Source organism: Lolium rigidum, chromosome 5, assembly GCF_022539505.1.
Source record: "Lolium rigidum isolate FL_2022 chromosome 5, APGP_CSIRO_Lrig_0.1, whole genome shotgun sequence".
NCBI classification, from domain to species: domain Eukaryota; kingdom Viridiplantae; phylum Streptophyta; class Magnoliopsida; order Poales; family Poaceae; genus Lolium; species Lolium rigidum.
Genome location: NC_061512.1, coordinates 246,005,174 through 246,020,193, shown reverse-complemented (window position 1 = coordinate 246,020,193; position 15,020 = coordinate 246,005,174). Strand labels below are relative to the sequence as shown.

The following is a 15,020-nucleotide window of genomic DNA, read 5'->3' as shown; positions in this document are numbered from 1 at the left end:
CGACCCTGAGCGCACGTGGGCTGGGTCGAAGCTTCCCTGCGACGAAGCCGACATGGCGTTTTTCAGGGCTTCCACCAAAATCACCATTGGCAACGGGAAGCTGGCCTCCTTCTGGCACAAGAACTGGTGCGGACGGGGGCTCCTTTTTCTTTGGGCCCTTGACCTCTTCAAGATTGCCTCCCGGAAAAACCGCATGGTTGCCAAAGAGATGAGCGACAACAACTGGATTCCGCTCCGTCAGCACGCCGACCTAACTGGCACAATATTTGGAGCTTTGGGACATCATCCAATCCGTCACCCTCGTCCCTCAGCAATCGGACTCCATCTCCTAGACCCTCACTTCCGACGCCCACACCAAGCCGAAGTGCAAGTTTTTTGGCTGGTTTGTGTTAATAAAGTGCAAAGTTCATGTATGCATTTTTACATGCGTCAACATCCTCAAGCTTAACCTATGCTCGTACTCGAGCATAAAAGTGATAAAACTAACATGAACTTTGGAGTTTATTGCATTGCTTCTATGTGATCATGCAAAGTCTTACAAGGTTAATTCAATAAAGAATAACAATAAGTAAATGAACTTATGAAGTGATATCTCTTACATTCTGCAAAGCATGCATAATAATAAGTGACATTGTAATCAAATAAATGAGAAGTAGTATGAACCATAAAGCATGCTTGGATAATGCTATAGAAATTGTTTGGAAGATTCATTGTCCTCTCTTTTGATTCTTTTGATTCATCGACGAGATCGCGGAGCTTTGTCCCGCCGGCAATGGCGGGAAGGCGTAGCCGGCGTTCGAAAAATGCCACCCGTGCGGGAGGCGGTACTCCGGCGGCACGTGTAGGCAGGCTCTGTGAAACACCTCCGCCTCGTCGAGGTTGAGGTTTTGTGACCTATCTTCACCGATCTCGGTGCCGCTGCCGATGGGCCCGTGATTGTGCGCCATGGCGGTGGAGAGGAGATGGCAGCGGCGACTAGGGTTTGATGGAGGAGGGGAGCGGTGGAATGGGTGGATATGGGGAGGGATGATCGGTTTATAGCGGACGGCGATGCACATTCATGAGCGGGAAGCTGTGACATCGCCTCGTGGTCCTAGCGGGCACTGTCGCGTAATTGCCTTAAGAACCGTTGCGCCCGTTGAAAACGACGACTGGCATTCTCCACGCGGGCGTTTGATCGTGACAGGCGGTTACTCTCGCTGCTAGGATGGCCCCACATGCCTAATCCTAGGTGGCGCGAGGCGCTGGCGCGCCCGTTCGGCACCCGTGTGAAGGGAAGAACACGAGGTTACCAGAATCGTATTGAGCTCCCTAATTTTTGGAGTGTACCGGTATGGCCCGAGAATCATGCCGGGCTATTGGGATTGTTATGGGACACACGCCGGTGAAGATGGTCTAACCATCACCTTTTGTCTTCCTGTATGTGACTCTTCTTGTTTTCTGGTAGGGGAGTAGTACACACTACAGCTCAGCTGCACTTTACTTCACCAGTACTCCGTACTACCTTCGTAAATTCTGAACAGAACTTTCAACCAGACAAGTCCGTGGAAAAACTTTCAGCTAATTTTGATCCCTGGGAGTCGTGCTAGCAGCGTTGGTATATTTGAGCTACGTAGACACGATGACTGCATTTGGTAGTAGCTTACAAGGACTTGGCCGTTTTCACTGCAAACCTTGTCCAGGTCATCGAAAACTAGCCAACGCACCAGACGTGTCTATTCTAAGGCAAAAAGAGCCAACGCAGCTGACGGAACTCCGATCCCACGAGACAGATGATTTGGCTGAAAGTTTTTCACATTGACAAGAGTTTTCCCAAAGGTATGTAAAATGGCGCGCTTGGGACAAATAAGACATTAGCTTCACCCACAGCTCTACCCCACCTTCTTCGTGTGTGCCTACCGTCAAGTAATGCGTGCCAAATAAATTTTCATATGGCATCGCATTCGAAAAGTGTCTTTGGCTTCTGGGCATCCGTGCTCTTGGTGTTTAGAAAAAATCAAAATCAATATTTATTCCAAAAAATTCTAAAAATAAATCTAGACATAATAAATGAAGTAACCTACAAGTGTGTAAAATTTTGATATGAAATTCTTTATATTATTATAGGCTACATACAAAAAATCTGTTCAAATTTGGAGATTTGAAATATGCATACCCAGATCCATACATTTGTCATTTTTGTGTAGCCTAAAATATTTTGTATTTGAAATTGAAAGTTTGCACGTTTATAGGATAATTCAATGGCTACACCATAAATTATCTTCTAAATTTTTTGAAACATATAAATGTGATTTTTTTTAAATGGCAGGAGCACTGGTGCTTAGGAGCCAAAAATCTCTGTCCCATGGCATCACTTAAATTTAAGTACAGTAAGTTTGGCAGCCACCGATAGTACTGGAGAATTATATACCCAAAGAGAGGTGCAGGGCTCATATCCTTTTATAGACCGCCGGAGAGCACTCCAGCCTCAACCTATTTCTGTGTTGTGAATACTACTACTAGCTACTTGGTGAGCTAGCTCTGCCACATATAGTTGCCGGAGGGAGGGAGATGTGGAGGCTGAAGGTGTCCGAGGGCGGCGGCCCATGGCTGCGGTCGGTGAACAACTTCCTGGGCAGGGCGGTGTGGGAGTTCGACCCCAACCACGGCACGCCGGAGGAGCGCGCCGACGTCGACAGGGTGCGCCGGGAGTTCACCGAGAACCGCTTCCAGAAGAGGGAGTCACAGGACCTCCTCATGCGCATGCAGGTATATAAATTTTTCTACACACACGCATGCATGTCGTCCAATGTACATCGATCAAAACGTTTACCAACACAATTGGAATTGGATCGATCCAACATACCTTCCTTAGTTCGCTCCGATGAGGTATATGCATGAGTCAATGGATCATCAATGGCATCATCCATAGTTGCATCCATAGTTTTGCAGAAGCTAACGATGTCATCTAGAAAATGAGGCTACCTTATAAGGCTCGAAAGCCCAGCTTTAAATTAAAAAAAGTCATCAATCGGTCAGGAGTTACAACAGTACACCACACCACGCACACCACGGCAAGAAAGATACAAGGGTACACACAGAACGAATTACAGCACTGCACTAAGAGCGGGGACAAGTTTGCAGAAGTGCAGACAGCCGCTGTTCGGCACCAAGGACACCAACCGGAGACACGACGAGGCACTGCCCGGAGCAGAGTTGTAGTCGTGAATCCGAGGAGAACAACCAGGACTACGAGCACCCGAGGCACCAACCTGTTCTCATGCCGAAGAGGGCCCCTGCCCTCTCGTCTGGCTCGAAGGCCTCGAACCATCGGACATGAGAGAAGCTCACCCGAGAGCTGCATAGGTGTTGGGCACCGGACCCGGCGCCGCCCTGGAGAAAGACTACCTTGACGAAGATCACACCATACCGGCCACACTGCCGAGCACTGGGACACCCACCAGCGACGAGAAATCCGCCGGGAGCACCTGCAGAGGACGGGGCAGACTGCCGTCGACACACGCATACGGGCCAGAGATCACCGCAGCTGCTCACGGACCGGCATTGCCCAAAAGCTTCAACCTTCAGCTCCGCCACCCTACCCACACCTCCCCAGGCGGCGCCTCCAAGAAGGTCACGGCGCAGCAACGCGTCGCCGCTGCCCAATCAGCGAGATTTTGGACTTTCGTCCGGGAGGTGGGGAAAAGGTGAGCAGAAGTCAAGGGCATCAGCTACTACCTCCGGACCGACGTGAACCGTAGATCCACGCCGCAGACGCCGCCCACCGCCGCCTCACATCCTGAGTCGAGGACGCCGGACCGAGGCACCCACCACGATGCCCGCCGCAGGACATCGGGGGGATGAACCAGCGCCCTCGTCGCTTGTCGACCAGACGCATCGGGGCCGCCCACCCGAGGCAGCCCAAATGAGGCCCAGACCTAGGCCTGCTAGCCCAGATCTGGGCCCACCGCCGCCACCCCTGGCCACGGGCACGCCGCCGCAGGGCCGCGCCAGCCAGTAGAAGCCGCGTCGCCACCCCGCCGGAGTTGCGTCTTCACCACGCCGTGGTCAGGCCACCGCGCCGCCGTGCCAGACTGCGAGCACGGCGCCCCCGCCGACCGCGCCAGCCCGCGCCACCACAGCCACACGGGGGAGAGAGAAGCCCCGCCGCCACAGGCGCCCCGGGGCTTTGCCCGGTGACGCCCTCTGGCGGTGGCGAGGGAGGGACGGGGGAGGAGGGGCTGGAGGTTGGGGAGGCTAGGGTTTCGCCCTGCGCTCGCGGGAGCGACAGGACGAAACTTGAGATGTGTTTTGTCAAGCTCAAAAAAAATGAGGCTAGCTAATGGCATTAACTTGTTATGCGGCAGCGGTAACGAACATGGAAATTTTTAGACTAACAACGAACAGGGAAATAGTAGGACCTCTTTAATTTAAATAATAACTTCATATTATCATGCGTTTTTAGTGTTATTATTGTTAGATTCATATGATTAGGGATTTTTCCCAAGTATTTTTTTTGCAATTCCTAATGCACTTAAATATTCTGGCATAAAACTAAATTTGGTGCAAACAAAATCCTATAATATTCCACCATGCATGATGTTATTATTGTTTTCTACCATCTTGTGAACCAAAAACCCTACAAAACGAACAAATAAAAGACATGCAGTAGAGGTTCCTTTTTAACACAAAAAAACAGCTAGACCCTTATGGTGCCATATTAGGTTCACAATGTGGGTATTTACATGATATTAGTAAAGGAAAAGGAAAATACATACCTCGTAAAAGATCTAACCAATCTTGCATGCCCTTTGAGGCTAGGTTTTGCTCTATGTATGATATGAAATATATATTTCTTGCTGTATGTATGATATGTTCTTCAACATCCCCGTATAGATATATAAATCCCTGTTAGCTCCTTAATAAATTATCATATCTCTACGATTTCAAAGACTCCAGCTCCCAATGATGATGGAGTTATTAAACATATTGAGGATCTTTCTCTGCTTATCATCAATGATCATATCTATAATATACATATCTTGATTACATAAGCTTCCACTAGAAATTTTGCGAGAAGTCGCATTCAAAAAAACGGCGGTTCGCGGTTCCTGATTTCTTCAATATATTTTTTCGACAAAGTTCATAAGACACGCAATTTTTCTACGGGCAATGCCACTCCCGTCGAGCAAAAACCGCCGCGGCCGCTGCTCCTCCACCGCTCACGCCGACGCTCGGTCCCCGCTGCCGCTCACGCTCACGCTCGAGTCCCGCTTCTCCACCCGCAGTGGAGGCCGCTCAGCCTCTTCCGCGCTCTCCTGCCCGCCGCCCACTCCGACCGCAGTCCGCACTACCTTCGCCCCCGCGCTCTCCGCCTGCGCGCGGCTGGGGGATCTCTCCACGGGCGAGAGGCTGGGTATAATAACGACATCTTCGTCTGCTCGTCGTTGCTAGTTTGTGCCGTCAAGGTGTTTCACGGAATGCCGAGGAGTGACCGCATCACCTGGACCACCATGTTCAGTCACTGGGTTCCTTCACGGAGCCGGTAGAGGGGATTGATCAGATTAGTCTTGTGTACCAGTGCAACATGTCAGCTAAGTGTAAAATCTTCAGTTTGTTCCATTGGTCCTTGGATGCATTTGCTAGAGGATTCAGGGAAACTGCAGCCTTGGTTCTACTCACCTAGCAAACAGAAGGGTTAGCAACCAGGCGTCTTGGTATTTTGTAACTTGTAAATCTGCAGTCTTTTGCTCATCACCTGTTTGAATCCCGCAACAATCTATTCTCGGAAAGTCAAAATGCATGGTAAACAATAAATTTAAATGCCACCCGCGTTTCTGCTTCTTTAAAATATTGAAGCATTCAGCTAATTGAACTAGCTAATTTCTTAAATGATGATTCTATTTACTTATCTCAACGTTGACCATAATCTGATGATTTGACAAGGCACATCCATTTGACGACCCACCCAGCAAAATTTTCTTTCACTGTTCAGACCAATGTTCAATTTACCATTTGACAAATCCATAGCTGGGCATTATTCAGGGGCATTATAGATTTTCCACAACTGAACACATCAAATTACCCGAAATTCTATAACCTAAAAAGAAGGGTAGGAACAGTTTCTAGGAGCTTCTCGCCACCGCATGTTCTCCCCATCAGAATCCATAAGCCAAGCTTCTCTAAAAGCTTAAGCCCAAATGAAGTGGCTATTTTCCCTTTAGAGGCATCATCTTTGCCGTAGCAATTGGTCTTACCCAATGATTCAATTAACGATATGTACGCAACTGTGATTGAACAAAAACTGGAAAGGACCAATCTTCAGCGCGCTTACGTATTGTAGTCTAAGCTCTGCAGTTATTTTTGGTTTCTTGTTCTATTGTTTCCTATTTACTACTCCGTATATGCAATCGGAGCTTAAGTAATTATAGGCGTATAGCATAGACCATTAAATTCTCACTTTGGACTGTTATGTTGCAGTATGCCAAACAAAAGCATCTTCAGGTGGATCTTCCAGCCATCAAGCTTGTAGATAGTGCAGAAGTCACAGAAGAGACTATATTAACATCACTGAGGCGAGCCCTTAGTCAACACTCTTCTCTGCAAGCACAAGATGGGCATTGGGCTGGCGATTTCAGTGGACTTATGTTCATTATGCCTATCCTGGTGTGTATTTTATCTACACATGACATTACTTTATTTCCTGTAGTTTCAAAAAAAATTTACTTTATTTCCTGGAATATATTATATATTTAATTGATTCATATTGTTAGGAGATAGCATAAGCCTTCTTGGATCGTGATTCATGTTATTTGTCAGATCGTTTTTAGTAATTAATTGATTTTTGTACTGTCATTTTTCCAAAAAGTTGACTCTGTATTGCTCTTTATGTAGCTTATTATGTACAGTACCTCAATGACAAAAGTAATTAACTAGTACAAGTTAACGTACCTATGCTATGAAGCTTTCTCATTTGACCACCTTTTTAGTGCTTAAGATTTAAGAACCATCTAATTATAGTGCAGCATGTGCTGTCGATACACAAGATGCATCTTTACCAGCCTAATATAATAATTTCAGATGCTGGACAGTTCAATTTTATGTTGGATTTGTCTAATACTCCTAGACTAATTGTTAAGTGTAATTGGTCTATGGACAACGTCTGATGATTATTATTTTTGCTGCAGATATTTGCTCTACATGTTACTGGAACACTCGATACTGTTTTGTCGACAGAACACCGCCGTGAGATTTGCCGCTATATATACAACCATCAGGCAAGCAAACATCAGTTCTACTCTCATTGTAGTAATAGTCTTTATATGCTATGTGCGTTATTGTTCAATGGTACAAAAAAACATAACAAAACTGTATGCAATGCACTCTGTGTAGAATGAAGATGGTGGTTGGGGTACGCAAGTATTGGGGCCGAGCACCATGTTTGGATCATGCTTAAACTATGTTACTTTAAGGCTTCTGGATGAGGTGGATAATAATGCCTTGACCAAGGGACGTGCTTGGATTCTATCGCATGGAAGTGCAGCTGCAATACCACAATGGGGAAAGATATGGCTCTCGGTATGCCACAGAAACACACACAATCTTCTATGCATAATATATGTATGCTTGCGTGTCTGAAATTAAAGGTGCTCTTTTGCGCCTGGGTTTTTTGATCTTAAATTTGCAACTTCTGTAAGTATCGTGCAGGGATTCGCTTTGAAACCCCTAGATGTTAAGAACATTTTCCCTAGCTAGCTTGTACAATCTTAGAGTGAATTTTAAGCGTTTATATGAACTTTTTGTATGCATGAGCTAGATTGTTAACAAATCTGCAAGCAAATCAAAAGCCGTTCTAACCTTTTGAATTGGATTGTTTGCAGCTAATATTTTCTACCAAATTAAAATACCTTTCCATGACTGTTTTCTCTTTCTATGGGAATTACTAGCATACATTTTATCATATTATCTGTCTTCACTTTAATGTAGTCGAAGTAATCCTTGTAAAATAGTTTAGCCGCAGTTTATAGGGTTTGGTCTGAACACCGAAACCTGGAATTATCAGATGTTGGCCGACAAAATTCCAGTTACAGTTGTTCACTTTATCTAGGATTGTTATTTCCTGACAGAATACAGTTTAATGCAAGCTATTTATGTTTTTAACTGAAGGTGGTCGGTTTGTATGAATGGTCTGGAAATAATTCAATCATTCCTGAATTATGGCTTGTCCCACACTTTCTTCCAATTCATCCAGGTACTTGATTATTTTGTGTGGTAAAAAATTATTGAATCCTCAACATATGCAGGGTGTACTTGGTTTTTGCTCAAACTTTCCCTACCAAAGATTTTGGCTAGCCAAAATATTGGTTGAGCTTTTACTTGTTCATGAGTTAGCCAACATTGGCTAGAAAAATAAACTAGAGGTTGTCAAGAGCAGTGGTATGCAAAATAGTTGACACCTATACAAATGAAAAACCTTTTTTTAGGTCATACCAAAATATTGGTACCGTGCACTTTTTTTTCGAGAAAACGCGAAAAGCCTTTGTGTTTCATTTCATTGAAAAGAAGAAGAGTTTGTTGTTACATTCCTCACAAGAGGCCAGGGTTCCAAAAATAAATATTATAACTTAGTGAACATCCTAGGACAATCCAAACACACTCGTAATGCCCCTCATGATAGAAATGGACACTAGATGCTATATTTGTTTTTACTAACTTTCTTGTTTATTTGCTTGTCCATGACCATGCGTTCAAGAAATTGTATTCATTACTTTGATTTTGATTAGATTTCAAATAAGAATCAATAAAAATATATGCGTGGAAGTTTATATTTTTTAAAGTAAGTAAACATGGGTAATGTTTCAATGGGCTCAATCTTGACTGCATATTTCATTTACACTGATCTACCTATTGAAAAGGTAATAAAAGTCTAAAATGTATTGGAAACTACAGTTCTAGTGCTATGCTGTGAAACTATAATTCCAGTGCTAAGCTGTATTGCTTTAGGGGCTAAAGAAATAAAAATAGAAGAGTTCAGCGATGAGTATCGTCAACTGTGCATTTGAATAGTTGATTCTATAATCATTTTCGTTATTCACGTGAACTTTCTCTTCAATAGGACGATTCTGGTGCTTTTGCCGGTTGGTTTACATGCCAATGTCTTATCTTTATGGTAAGAAGTTTGTTGGCCCAATTACACCAACAATATTGGCAATAAGAGAGGAGGTTTACAGTGTACCATACCATGAGATTGATTGGAACAAAGCACGTGACGCCTGTGCTAAGGTTCGTTTGAGTAAGGCTCTGCTCGTTCTAGATACAATCCTTATTTTAGAAGAAATACAGTTGATATCACGTTCTTTGTTGAAAAATTATGATACTGCAAAGTGGACACCCACCTCGTTGCTGGTTGCTTAGTTCAGTTTGCAAATTACTGTTCATTTTGAGTCGAATTTGTTACTTTTGTTACCTTTGCACATTTCGTTATGAAAAAGGAAACAAGTACATTCTGGCAAATATGACTAGTGTAAGCACTACTGAAGAATAGTTACACATCTGGTCAAACTGTTGATCAAACTTTAGATTGAGTAACTGCTAATTCAAGAAAGGTGGGAAAGAATTAGGGTTATTTACTTTCTCCTAATCCTTACTATTTTCCTTGGATTAAAATTAAGTTTTATTTAACTTCTTTGTCTAATAGATGTTGTTTACAGATTCATTAATGTTATTTTTTTTTTGCATGCAGGAAGATCTTCGCTATCCGCGGTCGTTGCTTCAAAATGTTATTTGGACTTGTCTTAACAAATTTGTAGAACCAATATTGAATTGTTGGCCAGTTAATAAGTTAAGAGATATGGCACTGAAGAACCTCATGAAACATATACATTATGAAGACAAAAGCACTAAATACATCGGTGTATGTCCAATTAACAAGGTAATGTAAGCAGATGCTGAGTGTTCTTCCTCTATCTAAAAAAATATTAGTGCTATTTGCAAAGTTGCGGAAAAAAAATGCTTGGGGCCAGACCTAATTGGCAAAATCATTTCCTAAGGACCAAGATTTTATTTGGGGCCAGCCTGAGCTTAAGTAACACTGATTTGTAGATACCATGCATGCTCTTCAAGGCCTTTACACCTCTCCATGTCATCTTTCCTGTAATATATATTGTAGATAATATCATGGTACAAAAATGAGTAGCCAGTACTGTTTGAATACATAGAGTGGCACTTGTACTGGCTAGAGGATATATGAAACACTCACAGCAATAAATGTTTTGCAGTGCTCATTAATCGTGATAAACCTTGTTACTGTTAAAGAGTAGACTAACATGGATTGTTACTTGTAGAGCAACATATGTTTCATATTGTTTGAGCGTGTACTTTTGAATAGGACAAATCCGATCAATCTCTGTCCCTGAAACTCAGTGCCATTGTCCTGTTGCTTATTCTCTCCTACACGTCAAGTTCATTTGTTAACATTCCTATTAGTCATTTGACCATCCAAAAAGAGACCTTTGCCTTTTTTTAACCTAGTTAATTTTAAGTAATGCACGGACACCATATCTTGATTTCCAGGCACTAGATATGATTTGTTGTTGGATAGAGGATCCAAATTCAGATGCACTGAAGTTGCATCTTCCAAGGATCTATGATTATTTATGGCTTGCAGAAGATGGTATGAAAGCACAGGTAACATTATCTTGTCATGTCTTGTCCACTGTTTGTATTCCACTTCACTTTATTTTCAGAGTTGCTGAGGACCATTATCTGTAAGGTCTGATAGCAGGTCTCAGCATTTTATCCTCCCTCTACTGCTGGCAGATTTTTTATTTGCAAATTACGTACATGTGTCTAACACACATGTTATTTATTTAATTTGAAGAAGCATTAAGTATTCGGGTGTTTTATGAAGAGACATGTGAATAGCAAACACTTCTCGCCCTAAATTCTTTGCAACAGGTTTATGATGGTTGTCAAAGTTGGGAGATAGCTTTTATTGTTCAAGCCTATTGCTCGACAGACCTTGTTAATGAATTTGGTCCAACACTCCGGAATGCCCATGAGTTTATTAAAAGTTCACAGGTTTGGTGTTTTCTATCTCGCAACCATTATATCATAAAAAATATTTATTTTCTTACTTGACATGCATTTTCTTAAAGGTTCTTGAGAACCATCCTGACAGCGAAACTTATTACCGACATAGATCAAAAGGTTCATGGACACTCTCAACAGCGGATAATGGTTGGTCTGTATCAGATTGTACTGCGGAAGCACTTCAGGTCAAGACAAGTTACCTCTGATATTCTCTTAATCTACTCCCAACCATCCATAGTTGGTATCGATCGGAGGGATTAAAAAAAAATTAGATGTTCTTTTCTGTTACTTAAAGATATAATGAGCATAGTACTTTTGATATGTGCTTCATCATTAAGTAGTTAAAGTTTACTGATTCTAACCAGAACATCGATATAATATATTTAATTAGGTGCATTTGACGCCATTATGGTTGCACATATGAAAGGATAATGCTTCTAGAATCTCCCAAGAAGTGAATGAATGCCTCTAGAAAAAGAGAGCAAAGACTAGTGTGCATAAACAATATGGCTCGTCTTGATTTTCTTACACATATCCTCATCATTCTACACAAAAATTTACAAGTGCAAACTTTATATTGAATGGATATGTCACTAATCGTATATTATTAATAAATCTTACATCTATAGGCATTATTGTTGCTATCGAAGTTCTCTCCTAATCTTGTGGGGGATCCCATAAAGGGAGAAAGGTTGTATGATGCAGTGGATTGCTTACTTTCTTTTATGGTATGGCTCTAACATGAATCATTCTCATTATTTACTACTATTAACTTTGTGAGGTACTTAGTACATATAAATGGTACTTAATAAAATCCACCTCGTTTTTAACTGAAAACACTAGCGGAGGCTTTAACAGTAAAATTTATTGAAAAGAAAAACATATGTCGGTCGGGGCATCTTTTGGCCATTGAACCAGTGGCAGGCCTCTGCTAATCCTCAGCCACAGTTTCCATGCCTGATTGACCGCAAAAAATGTTATATATACTCAAATCGTACAAGTGAACATTAGCTTGGTACTAGCACTATGTACTCGTGATACCTTTGTTTCCAGTTTTGGTGTTCTGTTGTCATTACGAATTATTTAGTAAATATTGGGGACGCAAATACGCAAACTAATATTAGCCCAATATTAGCTACAACAGGTTTCTAAATTTTCTCCTCTATTTGGTTTTTGCACATCCAACACCCCCGTTTGTAAAAAAAAAAGGGGCGTTCCTAGTGATGAAAGCTCCAACATTGTGTGGTCTGGGGAAGGGAATTTCTAGGCATCCTTTCCCTTGCTTTTTGTGACTGATTAATAGCTCATCAAAAGCATAAAATACAATCTTATGTATCATAATCAGTACTTTAAATTTTTGTTATTTACTGAATTATTTCTGCTTATATATGGTTATAAGTTTCTCTGCTGTATTACAAAAAAAAATCCTCTTCTTATTTTACTGAAATGGATGTACTTCTGTTTTTGTAATTATTATGTATCATTAATGTGATCTCTTGAAATTATTTAACCTTGTACTTCATACCAATTATTACTGATCATACTTTTCTTATCCTGTGAAGAATAAAGATGGCACCTTTTCTACATATGAGTGCAAGAGAACTACATCTCTACTAGAGGTGAGTATTTCAAAGTTCATTGTATGGAAAACCAAGTGCACTAATTATATGGGTACTCACTGTTACAATATCGTGTGATCAGTTTAAAAAACCAATGTGTAAATAAAATATCTTATACTCAAGCGTCTCCTGTTTGCAAATTCAGAATGTCCAGGATTAATTTTGTTTGATTTTTTAGCACTCTGCTTATGGGTCATTTCTCTTGTGTATCATATTTCTATTCAGACTGTCCAAAATTATATTATTGTTTTAACTTGTTAGACATTAACCTGGATTTTTTGTTTGGCATTAGGTTCTCAACCCTTCTGAGACTTTTCTGAACATCATTGTCGACTATCCGTAAGGATGAAAATATCTAATTTCTTGTAGAAAATATCATTGATTCTTATTTCTTAGAATTATTGGAAATCTAATTCACGGCCTTCAATGAATTGATAGATCCGTCGAATGTACATCATCGGTGCTTCAGGCTCTAATTATGTTCAAAGAGCTTTACCCGGGGTACCGCAAGGAAGATATAGCAAAATGTGTTAAAAATGCTTCCAAGTTTATCGATGATAAACAGCGAAAGGATGGCTCATGGTATCTAAAAATAATTGTTTGTTAGTGTTAATTATTTGAAATTTTAATATTTGCAGTCAATGACTGTATTATTTATCTTCAAATAGGTTTGGTACTTGGGGCATATGTTTCACCTATGGGACATTCTTTGGGGTAAAAGGATTAATTGCTTCTGGAAGAACTTATGAAAATAGCACTTCCCTGAGGAAAGCATGCAACTTTCTGTTGTCAAAGCAACTAAGCACAGGTGGATGGGGAGAGACTTATCTTTCTTGTGAAACTGAGGTAAACCTTGTTCTTGTTTTTTATCACACAGCACGCTTTAATTAGGGTTTGGTAAGTTCATGATTGGTTTGTATATTTGTTAGATTGATATGCCAGATTTAAGGTAATATCTGCCTATTCCTGAGCAAGCTTTCAACCTCATCACCATCTTACTAGTCTCCCAGTACATGTGACCTGTAGTTGTATCTCGAAGGTCACTATTACAAACCAGAAATCCACAGAGATTTCAGAAATTTAAATCATTTACTTGAATTTCTTTAGGAATAAAATCTGTTCTGCAACTCTGGGCCTGCTAAACAATCGGCCCAGCACCAGGTCCATTATACATGCATGGCCACCTGTAGGGCAAGCTGAACTTTATCGGAACAAAAACTTACCAGCCTGAGTGTTTCACTGTAAAGCCCTTATATCGCCAGATACCGACTAGAATTCTTACGTTGTATGACATTGGCCAATTAACATTAGTATAAATCATATTTGCTAAATGTTATTCCGTTTGAACCATCGATATATTGTCCTGAAAGTGAAATTTTAGTGAAGATAATTCTTGTTTCCACTCTACATTTGACAGGCTTATGTGGAGGCTACTGGTCCTAATGCAGTGAACACTGCTTGGGCAATGTTGGCTTTGATTTATGGTGGACAGGTATATTTGTTCCTTGTTCATTCGAGTTGACTCTAAGCAGCTGATATATCATTCTGAACTACTCTGATATCCACGTGCTGATTCGTTATACTCAGGTTGAACGAGATCCAGTACCACTATATCATGCAGCAAAAGAGTTGATCAATATGCAGCTGGAGACAGGAGAGTTTCCCCAGCAAGTATGTAATTTAGCCCTGCAGAAATAATACATGACATCAATAGTGTAAAATTTATGCCTGCAGAAATATTACATGACATCAATAGTTTATATATTGTTCCTGCCTAGGATCACAATTCTTAATCAGTGTCCTGGGTCATACGATCTTCAGAGTAACAATTTTCATGGCACAAACCCTACCACGATCCTGCCAGACCCACTGATAAACTAGCCAATAGTTGACCCGGTTATACTAATACATAATTTCAGTAGCATGCTTGTTATTTGTACATTTTGCAGAGGACGGTTAGTGCTACCTGAAGCAATCTGAACTTTCTCCTTTGATGACAGGAACACGTTGGATGCTCCAACTGCTCCATATACTTCAATTACGGAAACTATCGCAACTTATACCCCATTTGGGCTCTTGGAGAGTTTCGTCGTCGATTGCTGGCAAAGAACTAAAACCGATGGACATGATATGTTACTTTATTGGAACTGAAATTGATGGACATGATATGTTACTTTATTGCTTTTAGGCGTACTTGTGTATGATACAAAAAAGGACCTCAGACTGACTGCATCTATGTAAGGCATACAGCAATAACGCTCAGAATCAAAGTGAATAGGGCGAGCAGCTTACTGTGTTATGTACTGCAATGACATGCCAATTACTTTGCTT

The 15,020-nt window shown here is 41.4% G+C and overlaps 1 protein-coding gene across 1 annotated transcript; it reads left to right on the top strand.

Annotated features, from left to right (window-relative positions):
- Positions 1 to 2,545: 2,545 nt before the first annotated feature.
- Positions 2,546 to 15,020, top strand: LOC124657776 (achilleol B synthase-like). The gene is made up of 18 exons (XM_047196287.1): positions 2,546 to 2,748; positions 6,460 to 6,645; positions 7,167 to 7,256; positions 7,372 to 7,557; positions 8,146 to 8,230; positions 9,095 to 9,261; positions 9,722 to 9,910; positions 10,552 to 10,665; positions 10,936 to 11,058; positions 11,136 to 11,255; positions 11,700 to 11,798; positions 12,633 to 12,689; positions 12,982 to 13,028; positions 13,128 to 13,271; positions 13,358 to 13,535; positions 14,107 to 14,181; positions 14,277 to 14,360; positions 14,690 to 15,020. The coding sequence occupies exons 1-18, from the start codon at positions 2,551 to 2,553 to the stop codon at positions 14,801 to 14,803; spliced, it is 2,256 nt and encodes a 751-aa protein (XP_047052243.1). The 5' UTR covers positions 2,546 to 2,550; the 3' UTR covers positions 14,804 to 15,020.